General features: G+C 39.7%; 1 protein-coding gene across 1 annotated transcript in view; it reads right to left on the bottom strand.

The window, feature by feature from the left end:
• Positions 1-6715: 6715 nt before the first annotated feature.
• Positions 6716-16218, bottom strand: part of LOC147336160 (NXPE family member 3-like) — a 36770-nt gene continuing 27267 nt past the window's right edge. The window contains exons 3-7 of the mRNA XM_086287654.1: positions 10688-11140; positions 10164-10456; positions 9504-9574; positions 8238-8444; positions 6716-8160 (exon numbers count right to left, since the gene is read on the bottom strand). Coding sequence (XP_086143780.1) covers positions 7604-8160; positions 8238-8444; positions 9504-9574; positions 10164-10456; positions 10688-11140 — 1581 coding nt within the window. The 3' untranslated portion in view covers positions 6716-7603. The remainder of the gene's footprint in view (positions 8161-8237; positions 8445-9503; positions 9575-10163; positions 10457-10687; positions 11141-16218) is intronic.

The following is a 16218-nucleotide window of genomic DNA, read 5'->3' as shown; positions in this document are numbered from 1 at the left end:
TTTTTCTGTGACCAGCCAATAAAGCTGTGATTTTGAGTTCATCCCCTGAGTCTGAGTCCTGCATTTTGGGTCCAACTCCTGCCTGCCGCACAGCGATTCATGACAGTAACGCAGCGTTCCTACGGGAAAGTAACGGTAATCTAATTACTGTTTTTGCAATAGTAATCCCTTACTTTACTTGTTACTTGAAAAAAGTAATCGGATTACAGTAACGCATTACAAGTAACGCGTTACTGCCCATCTCTGCTGAGCACTAAATGTGCTATTATGTTATTTTTATGCCCCTTTTCAGTGCTTTCTAGCATTAACATGCATTCACACTCCATGGGATGGATTGGCGAGCAACTGCCAAAGATATTTGTCATGCAGACTGGAGCAGACAGGGATTGAAACGCCAGCCTTGTAATTATTAGGTGACCTGCTCTACCAAATGAGCTACAGCTACCCCATTGTGAGTGACAGGAAGGTTCTATATTCAAAGCTTTGTGGGACCTTTCTACCTCCTGTGCTTACTGAGTTTTCTCCAAGTACTTTCGTTTCTTCCATCTCTACTTCCAGGAGCTCAGCAGCTATAAAGGTCATCTACCAACCAGAAGGTTGGTGGTTTAATCCCTGGCTGCTCTAAATATCCTTAGACAAGATACTAACCTCAGATTGACCTCTAATGCATCCATTAGATTATGAATGTTTAAACAGAAAGCACTTAAGCATAGAAAAAAAGTGCTTGTATGAGTGGGTGAATGAAGTTGAGTAAAGTAGAGACTGTATAAGGACCAGTTTCTCTCACAGCCCAAAGACATGCACAGTTAACGACACATTCTAAACTGGATGCAGGTGTCAATAAATAAATAAAGTTTTAACTTCTTAACATCAGCCAGATCTTCAGGTATCCATTTAAGGTTTGGTTATGTTTTGGGTGTGTTTACTGTATATCTGAGTGTCAAACACATGAAATTTCCATACATAAAAACACAAAAAGAGGTACGGTCAACCTTACACCTATTTCTTTCTCAGTGAATACCTGGTTGATGTTATGAGGTTAGCAATATTTGAGAATAGTGGTCAGTAATACGAGAAAAATACCTGAAAGTATAAAACATCAAGCACAAGTTGTTGTGTTAACAAGGTATTTGATCTTCTAAGAATGAACACATAAAAATGGATTTCATGCATGAGTGTAGAGTTGTTGAAAAGCCTAATGGATGGATACTATAATCTAATATATATTGTTGGAATAACTGAATGTACTGTGAGGGGAGTGCATGTCACAGGGGAGATGGACTGCAGCTGCACCCGCTGTAGCTTTCCTTTGATCTGTTACTGCTGGAACATTCAGTGTGGACCAGAGTGATTCAGTTTCAGATGAGGCTGTAAAAGTTTCACGCTGCTTTAAGCACTTCACAAGTTCACAAGTTTTACGGACACTTATACATGTTGAGTAAAGTTACTGTAAACCTGTTAGACTTTAACACATATACATCTGACTAATGCAGACAGTGCCGAGTGTTACAACTGTCAAAATGCAACAGCAAGCTTGTGTCATTCATTTGATCTTTTTAAAATTCTGTGCATACTCACAGCTGTAGATTATGCAGCTGTGACAATTGTGTTCACACATTTCACCCTAAGGAGACTTCAGCCCCATATTCTTCTTTCTTCAAATAAAAGTTTTTTAGTTTTCAAATATTATAAGGCCTTTAAAAAAAGCCAGGGTAACAAGTACCACAACAGCTTTCTGACAAAGAGCAGAGTAAAGGCAAAGTTCCACTCTGAGCTGCAGTTCAACTGCTTCATGAACTGGTGGCAGCGAACACAAGATTTAGCTCAGGGTCTCCAGAGTTTTAGTCCAAAAGCCACTGTGCCATAATTCATCAAAGCACAGATTCTGTAAATTATTTTTAGACAGTATAGTTTGAGAGCGAAAGTGCAGGAAAAAAATTGTGTTGGATATCTATACTGATATGGACTGGTTAATATGTTAGGAGTGAAAGGCTGCCACATTGTGTGATGGAAGACATCCCAAAAAATCAAATAAATACAATGATGGGGCATTTTTTCTCCCACTTCATTTTGCCGAATTTTCACCGCAACAACTGAAAAGGGTACAGGGTTGTTTGTATGACCCCCACACAATTGTATCCATCACTGAGGCATCACTGAGCTCCTGGACAGTCGAACGTTCGTCCTGATGCCGTTGGATGGACTGAAACATAATGTCCCAGAGGTGTTCTAATGGATTTGGATTTGTTATGGAAAATGCCAATAGGGCTCCACAGTGAAAGGCAGTGATCAGAGGGTCCACTACAGGACATCGGGCCCTCAGGGCAGTCTGTATATTTTGTTCAATTCAAGTTCTCCAATTCCAAAAATGATAAATATTACAACTGCTACAACAGCAGCATGTGAAAAATTTGCATTGATTGTGACTGATGTTACAACATGGAGCTGCAAGTATTCATTCTTAATGACACAATTATGGAGCCTTTTCACTTAGTTTTAGGGATCAACAGCAAAACGTAATTAAAAATATATAATTCAAAGTTGATTGTTTTGAATTTTATATGTCTTATCTTAGGCTTTAGAGAGGGAGGGTCTGATTAATAATTATATGCTCTCACTTTTATCAAAACACTGGCTCAGATTTACTTTGGATTGTTCCTTTAACTGGGTAGCCACAAAGAAATCATATCATTCCTCTTTTAAACAGCAGCACAGTCCACAATGGAGTTCTGAGGGCTGGCAGTGGATTAAGTCAGATAAAGCTGTTTGTTGCTATTCTTGAGAACATGTTTTTTCAGCTGGTTTTTACTGCTTCCTTGTAGGTTTGGCTTTTGCTCTTACAGGCCTCATTCTCTTCACTCCATTTGTGTTCAAACCACACAGGGTTGCCTCTTCCTGTTAGACACTCACTTTGCCACTGCTGCAAACTCACATCAAACTCTTACTTTTGACTTACAACTTGCTTTTATGACTTCCTTGCTCATCATGTAAAATGCAAAAATAAGAACAGAACATCATTAAGAAAAAGCACAACAGCAGATGAGGTGGATCAGCTGCTGGTCTTAAAAAAAGTCTAAACTTTTGCTCCACCTACAGGCCTCCACCTTTGAAGTCCAGTGGTGGCATAACTAATTATAAATCCTGGAAACCAGTACATTCAAACTCTGAAGCATATGACAAAATATGTAATGCATTATTCTTTTTGATGCATGAAACAGACCTTAAGTCTTTTTCGCTTTCATTTTAACTATGCACATTTCTGACTTTAGTCATGCGCGGTTTTTACATTAGCTTTGCTCAACACACAAACTGTCAAATGATTCATAAAGAAAAGGGGAAAAAAAGGGGAAAAGAGCACCATAAAGCAAAAGATGCAGCTTTTACCACAACATCATGACCACATCACAGCTTTTAGGCAAGAAAAAGGTTGACAACAAATGAGCAAAATCTATACTGATACTTGCTGTTTTAAGCACGCGTGTGCGTTCACTCATTTGTGTCAGGTTAAAAACAACTGTAAGACAATTTAAAAGAAAATGAAACACAATTTCTTTATTAAAGGGGGAGGGGTGGGGGTGTTACAAAGCAGTTTTTATGCTGACTGCTAACAGTGATCAAGGATTATGATAGTCACTTTCATTATTCACACAATGTGTTAGCAGAGATCTGGCCTACTGATCAGCCACACTTCTTGTGATGAGGCACTTGTTAGTCAACTCATCCTCGACTGTAATTCCTGCATCCAAATAGTTCAGATTGCTGCTCTGAGCCTGGTTCTGCTGCAGGTTTCTTCCCGTTAAAAGGGAGTTTTTCCTTCCCACTGCAGCCAAAGTGTTTGCTCATCGGGGTTAAATGATTGTTGTTTTTTTTCTTTGTATGTATTATTTCAGGGTCTATCTTGCCTAGAAGCGACTTTTTTTGTGATTTGGCGCTATATAAATAAATTTGAATTAAATCGAATTGAATTAAAATCCCTCACCAGGTGCTGGCTGAAATGTTTATAAGAACATGGACAGAAAAAAAAAGCTGCATCTTTTGTATTTTTCATATAAACAAATGTGTCAGGATACAATAGAGACAATTTAAAAACTTAAATCTCAAAGTATCCGGTGAAATTAAGAGATATATATTCTGATGAAAACACTCGTTTTAAATCACACCCAGACCACATAACCGTATTAGAAAGATTCATGTTGTGGCTTCATTATTTATTAGTCCTTTTCATTAGTGCTGTCAGCATTAATCTCGGTAGAATAAAGTTGACGCCATAACTGCATTAACGCGGCAAATCTCCGTTAGCGAGTATCTCCCCGTCTGTCATGTTTCAGCTGTGTGGCAGGCAGGGATTGGACCCAAACGCAAACTCACTGGAGACAGGATTGAACTCAAAAGGGCAGCTTTTATTGCTGAACACAAAAACTCTACAAAAATCTAAACTGGGAAGACTAACAAACACTGACACTGACAAAGAGAAACACAGGGCTTAAATACACAGAGGGATAACGAGGGAATGAGAGACAGAAGGAGAGCACAGCTGGGAGTAATCGGGCTGGACGAGACAAGGGAAGCAAAACAGGAAACACTCACATGAGACATGGACCTTCAAAGTAAAACAGGAAACACACTGACTGAATTCTAAACATTCAAACTTAACAGCAACTGGGGAGACAGAACATAGGAACCTGAAACATGGTACAAAAACGTCACAGTGGACATAACATGGAACACAGGGAAGCCATATGACAAAGCCAAAGAACTAAACCTATGATAACCATAACAGACCTAGGGAAACAAGAAACAGTACAACAAAGGTCTCAAAACATAAACCATAATATAAAAACACAAGATCTCTTCAAAATAAAATAGGAAACATAATGAGACGCAGACATGACAACCAGAACTTGACAACATAAGACACAGACATGAAACACATGAAGAGCAGGGGAGACTTAACATGGGTTGGAAACACAAGGGGGAACTATTAAGCAAATGAACATAGGAGACCTAATGAGCTTAAACATACTATAAACATCAAAATGAACTAAAACCCAGGATCGTGACACCGTCTGTGCGGCTGGACGGTGCAAACGCGTTAAAGAGCTAGTCGCACTATATCATTGATGCCGTACCTTTAATATTTAAGTGTATCACTCAAAACAAAGCAAAACCTGGACATCTGCATAAAATCCATAGAAATACATTCCAGAGTCAAACACATCCACGTGTTTGATTAGGCAGAAGATGGATGAGAAGCTGAAAGTCATTTCAGGTGATCCCCTTATTGAAATCCTTCGCACCATTCACTACTTTTACCAGGAGTAAACATGAGTCTGATCCAGCTGTACCAGTGAACCAGAATGTTATGGAACTGGATGTTGGAGCGCTGCAGCATGATTTTTTCTGGAACGACCTCCACAGTCTGAGACCCACTGAATCAAATTAAATGCTTTTTTAAACAAGAAAATGCCATACATTCAGAATTAATGAATTAATTAAATTAAGTCTTAATTAAAGCTAGGTTAAAATATAAAAAATATGTCAGCACATACACAGGCTGCAGAGACTGTCTTAAGAGACAAAGCTGTTATCAAGTTGAAGTTAATCACTGCACACACGACTGAAGCTTTGCAATGTCTGGAATTATGTGAGACCCAGGAAGGGGGGTCTTTCAATAAAAAGAGGAGGGTGTTTTTCTCAAACGACAACAAAAACGCTACCAGGAAAAGCCACCGATACTACACTTTTACCCACATGACATACAAATGATATTTTCTTCAGTTTCTCAAGGTTAAAAAAGCAGCGACATAAAAACATCTTGTTAAAAAAGATCCAGTTCATTTCCATGCTCAAAAGACTTGCTAAATAAACTCAGATAATGAAAAAAAAATAGTGTAAAATAGACAAGAAATGTGTGTAGAGGTGTGTATAGGTTGTCAAAACATGGTTTCCTGTGTCAAATGTTAATTATTTCTTTGAAACTTTATCATGATAACTGACTTGTTCCTGTGTTATACAGTAACTATGGCCACTAGAAGGTTCTGTTAATATGAATAGAAATTATGTAAGTTGTAATTAAAGAGCAAACTCTTTGGCTGAAAACCCATAATTCATTAATAAACAATTAAACCAATTTCCCTTGGGATAAATAAAGTATTATCAATCAAATAATCAATTAATCAATATGGATACTGTTAAAGTTTAACTTACTGGCTGCTGCTAGTATTGGCAGCTCTCTACCCAGTCTACAGGATATTTACACCTCACGCTGCATTCATAAAGACACTAGCATCATGGCTAAGCTGCATGACCCCTCCAACCAACTGTTTACTCCTCTTCCATCCGGAAGACTTGAAGGAAGACAGTTGCCAGAAACAGAGGGGGCTGGCAGCTCAGACGAGCCTCTGTTTGCAACATCCCAGTGGCTGATTAAATGTGATTATTATGAGTGTACTTGACCTAGGAATGGTGTGTACTCCAGGTGTTTTATTTAATGGACGCCAGGCAGGGTGGTTTCCAGCACTTGGTTAAGCCACTCCGTCTGGCCATTAGTCTGGGAATGATAACCAGAGGACAGACTAACCTGGGCGCCACTCATCACCATTATCATCATCATTATCGTTTATTTACATAGTACTTTAAAAACACACCTGGTAGACCAAAGTGCTGTACAATACAAATATTTATAGTAATAAAATAGCAGAAACCAGACATAGCAATAACATTCATAAAAATGTCAGGTACCCACAGAGTAAGAATAAAAATAGGTTTTTAATCTGGACTTAAAAACTGGCACTAATGTAGCTTGTCTAATATGGAGAGGAAGGCTATTCCAAAGCATCGGAGCTGCTACAGAGAATGCTCAGTCTCCTCTAAGTTTCATCTGTGACTTAGGGACAGAAAGCCACAGTTTCTCAGCTGACGAAAGCGTACGCATGGGGACATGGGGCTTCAACAAATCAGACAAATAAACAGGTGCCAGACCCTTTAGAGATTTAAAAACCAATAAAAGGACTTTAAAACGAATCCTAAATTCAATTGGAAGCCGATGTAGACAAGCTAAAACCAGAGTGATGTGGTCGAATTTCCTTCTGCCTCAAAAATATATCGGTTAAAGATCTGGAGCACATTCTACCAGATATTGTCCATATTTGTGGCGAATACAAAGGCATCACTACCTCAGATAGTACAAAATTTTAAGTCTTATTCTAATCAAAATAAACAGATACAAAAATGACATGAACAAGAGAAGTCTATTGAGAGTTTATTGAGCTTGTTTTAGAAAAGTGAATATGCTTGGCACCATAGTGCTCTTAGATCATGATTCTGATTGCAAAAGCTCCCAGGCAGGATTGTAGGGGTTAAGAAACTAGGCAAGGACATTATTCCATATTGATCAAGATGATACTTCAGATGAGTCATTAGGATCTTTTTTTTTAAAATACCTTCGTGAAGGCTAAAATTGGCCTTGAAAATTTCAGCTTGAAAAACACTCATATCATTGAGGCCTAGACTGAAGATTAGTTTTTGCAATTTTTGAAAAGTTACTTTTGGATTTTTTATAGTTTAGTTTAAAATTGTGCATGGACTGCCAAAATAAACACATCTATCCGCCCTTTTGAGGACATATGTAGGACAAAAGAACATTAATCATGTTCTTGATAATTGAAGGTTGTGGGTGGAGCTCATGTGGCAGATGGTGGGCCACAACCATCTCCCAGGCATCCACTAGATGGACATTCAGTTCTTTGAACATATCCCTGAGCACCTTGTCCTGCTGTAATGAGTACCAATCACTGTTAGTAGATGCATGAAGGAAGGTCTTCAAACTTTTGGGGTTTCCAGTCCGAATGACAATCAGTGTGTCTGGAGCCCTGGACAGCAGCCGGACCATCGCTCTGCGGATGGTCTGCAGCCGGCGGATAAAGAACTCAATAGGGAAAGTGCCAAAGTGTGCCCAGATACCAAGCACTATGACCGTGTCCCTGCCTCCAGGCACCTCGTCGAGCTCATTGGCAATATAATGCAGCTCAATGGCTGGGACACTGACGGATCGTAGAGGAGGACCGTGGGTGCGGTATGTCACCAAAATGTTGTTTTTGTAGTCCAGGGACATCAAAGGTCCAATTGTTTTCTGGCTATGCATGTTAAATGCCTTTAGATCTAAAAAGGATTACACAGGGAATAAGTTAAGCAGCAATAAATCAGTCGATGCCAGAAAGGTTTAGTAGATCTGCTACCTGGTAGTGCTGCATCAAGGTACTCAAACCACTGCCTCATGGTGGAATCTCCATACATATGAACGGTTTTTCCTTTTAGACACTGAGTGATGGCTGAGGAAGAGTTGAACTGATGAATTGGGGTCACACCATGTCTTCTCCACACACCTTGAAAGTAATAGCCAGAGGGTCCAGACCCCACTCTGCTGCTAGGCACCTCTGACTCACCTGACCAATAAAACAAACAAACAATTGTATATTAGTGTATTTATTATACACACATGGTAAACATCAGATGATACAATGATACAATCACTAAAGAGAGAACACATTTTTACACTGCTAAAGTTAAAGATATTTCTCTATTCAGATTTTATATCTGATGTGTGATTAAGACATTATAGGGAGCAGCCCACAGTGGTCCTAAACCTAACTAGATTTTAATGGGGTCTATTATCCATTGAAGAATTTCCAAGCACTTTTACCACTACTGCTGCTAAGTGTGGGTAACTTTCAGGAAGCTTTATCACTATGCTCTGCGATTTTTTTAATGTCCTGAATGTGTGCAGAGTGAAAAGAAGTGGTTATGTCTTAAATTTATTTTTATTTTAAGTTTTTAATTTTGTGCGGAGGACCGAAGCTAGTAATGAGAGCTAGGATTCCAGCCGCAACTCAGGAGATTGACCTGAGTTGCTCTGGTTTTGTGCATAACCTTGTGAGACTACTGAGGGAGAATGTTCAGGGGACAACCAGAACTGTGGTGCCTACCAGTGTGCCAACATGTGCTGGAACAGAGCACATTGAAAAAGTAGAAGATTTTTGTCCACAGAGACACAACTTTAATGACCACAATCCCTATACTTGCCTAATTTTGACTTATGTCAAGTTACTTATAACTCAAGTTGAACAACCACTGTTTGACTAAGCGAGGGAAATCCGGAAGTCACTTCAAAGACAAATCCAAGAGAACTGAATGAAACTTAAAGGGAGCTATCTATGCCAAACAATATTACTGAAAGCAAGCTGAAGGTAATCTTACAAAATACAAAGGAAGATCAGCCTAAGTCAAATCTGGGAAGGGGTTTAATTTTTACTGGCCTATTCCATATCTTGTATTTTCATAATAGACCTTATTTTAGGAGATAATAGAATTGTAAAATGAATAATAAACTGCTTGCAATTAGTGCAACATCCATAGTGTTTTAGTTGAATACTGTAAGTGCTCCACTTACTCCTTTCAGTATTTTTTTTTGTTAGAGACACCAATAGTAAAGAATCAGGCTTTACCGTTCTGTTTGGGCAAAACGTTGACACTCACCACTCCTGAAGGAGGAATAGCGACTTTCAGATTGACACCACTTAGGGAAAGAACACATATTGAAATATTTTAACAAAAATGGCAGAGAAATTTTATGTTTTCTAAACTAGAATTGAATCAAACACAGCAGTCAGCAAAAACACTTGGGTTTCACACATCAGCTGTCAGACAAGCTGGTGACACCCCCTTCAGGCACATTAACATAAAAAGAAGATCACAATACAGTTTAAAAGTAAACTTCTTTCACTGTCACAACAAATCGTGAGTTACTCATTTATGCTTTGCCCAACTCTGCTCACATCCTCTCGCTGTAGTTTGTTGCATTGCAAATGCATGTTGTCAATAGGGAAGTTGCAGTCTCTCTGGTGCCACATAAATACTCATAACATGGTTGACAGTTGCTTCTCCCGTCTCTTCTTCACTATTTAAAATTTCACCTATTAGCCATCAGAAATGCCAATACTGATGATAATATCAGATAGCTAAATAATTGATAGCTGCCTGCTAATACATCAGTAGAGCTGTAATAAAATTGTTTTACTTTGATTCTAATTGATTAATTTTAGTTCTGCCTCTTCATACATAAAACTCCAGAGATTTACCACCTTTGGCATATAGGAAATGCTCACCTCTGAAAGAGCTTCTCCATGGTGCTAATTTTTTGTTTATATCCTCCATTGAAGTTGCTGATCCTGGTATCACAGCTTAGACTTTTTGGCTTGTAGCAGAACCATGGCTCATTTGTATGGAGGTCAGTGTAGTTGCACACAGGCTGCTGGGTTGGACGTAGACATACATTGCAAGTGGTAGTTTCAGTGACTGAGCCTAACTGGAACTGGCTCTTGAAGAAAACCCTGTCAGGATGTTCTGTGTTCAGCCTTCTCAGCTCTGTGACTGCCTCACTGGGGTGAACCAGTATCACCTAGTAGGACAAATAATTAGAATTTTGTAACCTGCTCCGTTTGTTTTATAGACTGCACTTGTCACCAATAGAACAATCAAGTGCAATCAAGATTTATCATAGAGTGGCAAATGGTCTGCAGATGAAAAATGAAGCTAATGTGAAGTGCCACAAAGTGAATCTTGTGATGTGACCACTTGATGTTAGCTTCAAAAGCAAACAAGCAATAATAGTTAACGTAGTAAGTGTCACCTGAACCTGGGCGTTTCCTTCCCAAAGTAAAGTGAATATAGCAGAGTAGGAGCCATTAAGATGATCCAACACTTGCCCTGCCACACCAGCACCAAGGGTTATGTTATGCAGCCGGGCAAGTAAGACATCTCCCCCAGACCTCTTCAAGTGTCCCTGGAAATCGTGCATTTGAATCATAACCTCAAGTTTGTCTCCTATGTGCCACTGTCCCCCTCCCCACCTTGGGAGAATGGTGAAGGCACTGTGGGCTGGGTGACTCGTACTGCTCAGGGAAAGAGGTGATGGTAAAGATGGAGTTTCAGGCCAAGCGATGGAATCTAATAGGCGTTGTTCTTCAAGAGCTTCCTTGGTGGATAGTGGTTTTAACTTGCAGAAGTCATAATGCATGTCAGCAGGTGGAGTGACAGTGGCAGGTCTTGGAATGATGAAGGTAGTGTTCACTTTAATCTGAAACTGGATAAAGGAGAGAGTATGACATTGACAAAAGGACATTCAACCAGGTATACATCATACAGCTATTCATCTTTAGTTCCTAGCACAGTATAATGAAAGATTCTTTTTGAAATAGTGTGTCATGCTTTCATTGTATTACTTGTATTAATGCAAATGTATAATGTTGCCTGTCAGCTGGTAATTCAATAGAATAAATGTATCACTGAACATAAATAACTGATTGACTTGTCAATTCAATTCAATTCAATTTTATTTATATAGCGCCAAATCACAACAAAAGTCGCCTCAAGGCGCTTCATAGATACAGAGAAAAACCCAACAATCATATGACCCCCTATGAGCAAGCACTTTGGCGACAGTGGGAAGGAAAAACTCCCTTTTAACAGGAAGAAACCTCCGGCAGAACCAGGCTCAGGGAGGGGCGGCCATCTGCTGCGACCGGTTGGGCTGAGAGAAGGAAGACAGGATAAAGACATGCTGTGGAAGAGAGACAGAGGTTAATAACAGATATGATTCAATGCAGAGAGGTCTATTAATACATAGTGAGTGAGAAAGGTGACTGGAAAGGAAAAACTCAATGCATCATGGGAATCCCCTGGCAGCCTACATCTATTGCAGCATAACTAAGGGAGGATTCAGGGTCACCTGGTCCAGCCCTAACTATATGCTTTAGCAAAAAGGAAAGTTTTAAGCCTAATCTTAAAAGTAGAGATAGTGTCTGTCTCCCGAATCCAAACTGGAAGCTGGTTCCACAGAAGAGGGGCCTGAAAACTGAAGGCTCTCCTACCCATTCTACTTTTAAATACTCTAGGAACAACAAGTAGGCCTGCAGAGCGAGAGCGAAGTGCTCTAATAGGGTGATATGGTACTACAAGGTCATTAAGATAAGATGGGGCCTGATTATTTAAGACCTTGTATGTGAGGAGCAGGATTTTGAATTCAATTCTGGACTTAACAGGAAGCCAATGAAGGGAAGCCAAAACAGGAGAAATATGCTCTCTCTTTCTAGTCCCTGTCAGGACTCTTGCTGCAGCATTTTGGATTAGCTGAAGGCTTTTCAGCGAGTTTTTTGGACATCCTGATAATAATGAATTACAGTAGTCCAGCCTGGAAGTAATAAATGCATGAACTAGTTTTTCAGTTTTTCACTCTGAGACAGGATATTTCTAATTTTAGAGATGTTGCGCAAATGGAAGAAAGCAGTCTTACATATTTGTTTAATATGTGCGTTGAAGGACATGTCCTGGTCAAAAATGACTCCAAGGTTCCTCACAGCGTTACTGGAGGCCAAGGTAATGCCATCCAGGGTAAGAATCTGGTTAGATACCATATTTCTAAGATTTTCAGGGCCGAGTACAATAACCTCAGTTTTATCTGAATTAAGAAGCAGAAAGTTAGCAGCCATCCAGGTCTTTATGTCTTTAAGACATTCCTGCAGTTTAACTAATTGGTGTGTGTCATCTGGCTTCATGGACAGATAGAGCTGTGTGTCATCAGCATAGCAGTGAAAATGTATGCTATGTCTTCTAATGATACTGCCTAAGGGAAGCATGTATAATGTAAACAGAATTGGTCCTAGCACTGAACCCTGTGGAACTCCATAATTAACCTCAGTGTGTGAAGAGGACTCTCCATTTACATGAACAAATTGGAGTCTATTAGATAGATATGATACAAACCACTGCAGCGCAGTACCTGTAATACCTACAGCATGTTCTAATCGTTCTAATAGGATATTATGGTCAACAGTATCGAATGCTGCGCTAAGGTCTAGCAGGACAAGCACAGAGATGAGTCCACTGTCAGAGGCCATAAGAAGATCATTTGTAACCTTCACTAAAGCTGTTTCTGTGCTGTGATGAGCTCTGAAACCTGACTGAAACTCTTCAAATAAACCATTCCTCTGCAGATGATCTGTTAGCTGTTTGACAACTACTCTTTCAAGGATTTTTGATATGAAAGGAAGGTTGGAGATTGGCCTATAATTAGCTAAGACTGCTGGGTCTAGAGATGGCTTTTTGAGTAAAGGTTTAACTACAGCCAGCTTGAAGGCCTGTGGTACATAGCCGATTATTAGAGATAGGTTGATCATATTTAAGATCGAAGAATTAATTAATGGCAGGACTTCTTTGAGCAGTTTTGTAGGAATGGGGTCTAAAAGACACGTTGATGGTTTGGAGGAAGTAATTATTGAAGTTAACTCAGAAAGATCAATTGGAGAAAAAGAGTCTAACTTAACATCAATGGTACTAAGAGTAGCTGTAGATAATATTACATCTGTGGGATGATTATTGGTAATTTTTTCTCTAATGATAAAAATTTTATTTGTGAAGAAGTTCATGAAGTCATTACTAGTTAACGTTAAAGGGATGGTTGGCTCAAAAGAGCTCTGACATTTTGTCAGCCTGGCTACATTGCTGAAGAGAAACCTGGGGTTGTTCTTATTTTCTTCAATCAGTGATGAATAGTAAGATGTTCTGGCTTTGCGGAGGGCTTTCTTATAAAGCAGCAAACTATTTCTCCAGGCTAAATGATGATCCTCTAGATTTGTGACACGCCATTTCCTCTCCAGATTACGAGTCATCTGCTTTAGGGTACGTGTTTGAGAATTATACCACGGAGTCAGGTACTTCTGATTTGAGGCCTTAGTTTTCACAGGAGCTACAGTATCCAGAGTTGTACATAGTGAGGAGGTGAAATTATTAACAAGATAATCGACCTCTGTTGGGGTAGCGTTCAGATAGCTGCTCTGCTCTGTGTTGGTACAGGGCATTGGAGATGATAACAGTGGGTGGATTATATTCTTTTTTTTTTTGACACTTTTTATTTGTTCAGGAACATTTTTATGCCACAAGATAAAAGAAAAAAAGAAAGAACAGAAACAGTATGAGGTCATGGGAAGATAACATACATCTGCACATCCACACATACATACGTCAACAAGTCTGCATTACTAATTCTATGCATTAAAGGGTGCTGCCACAAGCTGTAAAGTCCAGCCATTTTCTCCACCGTCTCCTTCCCAAATCTCCCTGCAGTCGCAGAATGAAAGTCATACATTCCATCAATTTGACGTCTTCCACTAGAGGTAAAAAGTGCTACAGTGGGAGGATCTCTACAGAGCCAGCGTTTTGTTATGGCCTTCTTCGCAGAAGCCAAGAGAACTTTCAGAAGGTAAACATCATCTGCAACTAAATCGTCTGTAAAATATCCCAGATACAATGAGGTAAATGTACAAGACACGTGGAATCCCAACACCTCTGTAATTATCTTTGTAACTGCCATCCAGAAGGGTCGTATGAGTGGGCAGGACCAGAATATATGACCGTAATCAGCCATGACTTCCCCACAATTCCTCCAGCAAAACGCAGGTGTAGCACTGAATTTAGACTTCTGTTTAGGCGTTATGAAATAGCGTATAATGTTCTTCCAGCAGAAGTCCCGCCACATGTTGGAGTTAGTCGTGGTAAACTGTGTCTTCCAGATCCGTGCCCACCCATCTTCTGTAATCAAAATGTCCATTTCTTTTTCCCATTTCTGCTTTATGTAAAGCGTTGAGTGCCCTTTGAGCTTAGTCAGACGTGTATACAATTTACTTATCAAGGCTTTGTTACTCCCAGAGTCATAAGCACCAATGAAAATATTAACAATCGAGAAGTCTCCACGGACACAGCTCTTCAGTCTTTTGCCAATATAGTCACGGAGTTGCAAGTATCGAAAAAAGTCTTGTTTCTCGAGACCGTAAGTCTTGCATAGGGTATCAAAAGCCATAATTTTAGACTTTACAATAACCGAACACCCAGCAGTGATTCCATGCCACACCCATTGTTTAAATCTACTATCGTGGGAAGCAGGTAAAAAATCAGGGTCATACGCTGGCCACCTCAAAAGTTTTATCTCTTCCTGGAGTTGCGCCTGCTTGACCACTCCCCTCCATATTTTTAATGTAAAAGTGACCCAGTGGCTGGGCGTCAAGGGTATCGTCCAAATCAGAAGCTGCGTGACCAAGTCTAGACTGGATTGGCGTGTCCGAGAGAGACACCTCAATCGTCTTCCACCTCGCACAAAAAGATGGATTACACCAACACACCAAGGACCTCAGTTGAGCAGATAAGTAGTAATTCCTTAATGAAGGTAGAGCCAAGCCCCCTTTGTCTTTCGGCAACTGCAAAGTAGAGAACTTCACCCTTGGTCTTTTGTTAAGCCAAATGAATCTCGAAATCTGCTTATTCCATTCCCTGAATTGCTTCTCTGGAATTTGAATAGGTAAAGCAAGAAAAAGAGAGTAGTTTGGGAAGAATATTCATTTTAATTATCTGTATCCTGTTGCCAAGGTCGAGAGGGAGCAAGGCCCAAATGTTGAGATCACTATATATTTCTCTATTAATACGACTGTAATTAATATCATACAGTTGTGTCAGATCTCTAGATAGAAACACTCCCAAATATTTGATAGCAGTTGCCTCCCAATTAAACTTGAATTTTGCCAGTAGTGTCTGGTCCGGAGAAAAATTAAATGACAGAACTTGAGTTTTTTTGACATTAAGGACATACCCTGAGTACAGGCCATATGTTTCCAACATCCCCATTAACACTGGTACACCTGAGCTGGGATCCATGATTGTCACCAAGACATCATCTGCGTATAAACACACCTTGTACTCGTCCCCTCCTATTACAATCCCTTTCAACGATGTTTCCTGACGTATAGCCTGGGCTAGAGGTTCGATAAACAAGTTGAAGAGGTAGGGGCTTGCTGGACACCCCTGTCTACATCCTCGTTCTAAAAAAATAGTATCGGAGAGGCTACCGTTAATTTTTATTCTGGCAGTAGGGAGAGAATAAAGAGCTTGGAAACATTTTATAAACTCGCTACGGAAACCAAATCTTTTCATCACTAGGAAGAGGAAGTCCCAATTCACTGAATCATATGCTTTTTCAGCATCTAAGCTGAGAATAATTGAGCTTTTTTTCTTATTATTAATGTGTTCGATGATGTGTAAAGCTCGTCTAATATTATCGTGGGTTTGTCTATTTTTCAAGAAACCCGTTTGGTCTTCATCAATCAAAGAAGGCAT

The sequence above is a fragment of the Aulonocara sp. 'chitande type north' Nkhata Bay genome, linkage group LG3, assembly GCF_057382095.1.
Source record: "Aulonocara sp. 'chitande type north' Nkhata Bay isolate Kocher_YH1m ecotype deep benthic linkage group LG3, A_spYH_male_GT1.1, whole genome shotgun sequence".
NCBI classification, from domain to species: Eukaryota; Metazoa; Chordata; class Actinopteri; order Cichliformes; family Cichlidae; genus Aulonocara; species Aulonocara sp. 'chitande type north' Nkhata Bay.
This window is presented reverse-complemented; position numbering and strand designations above follow the sequence as displayed.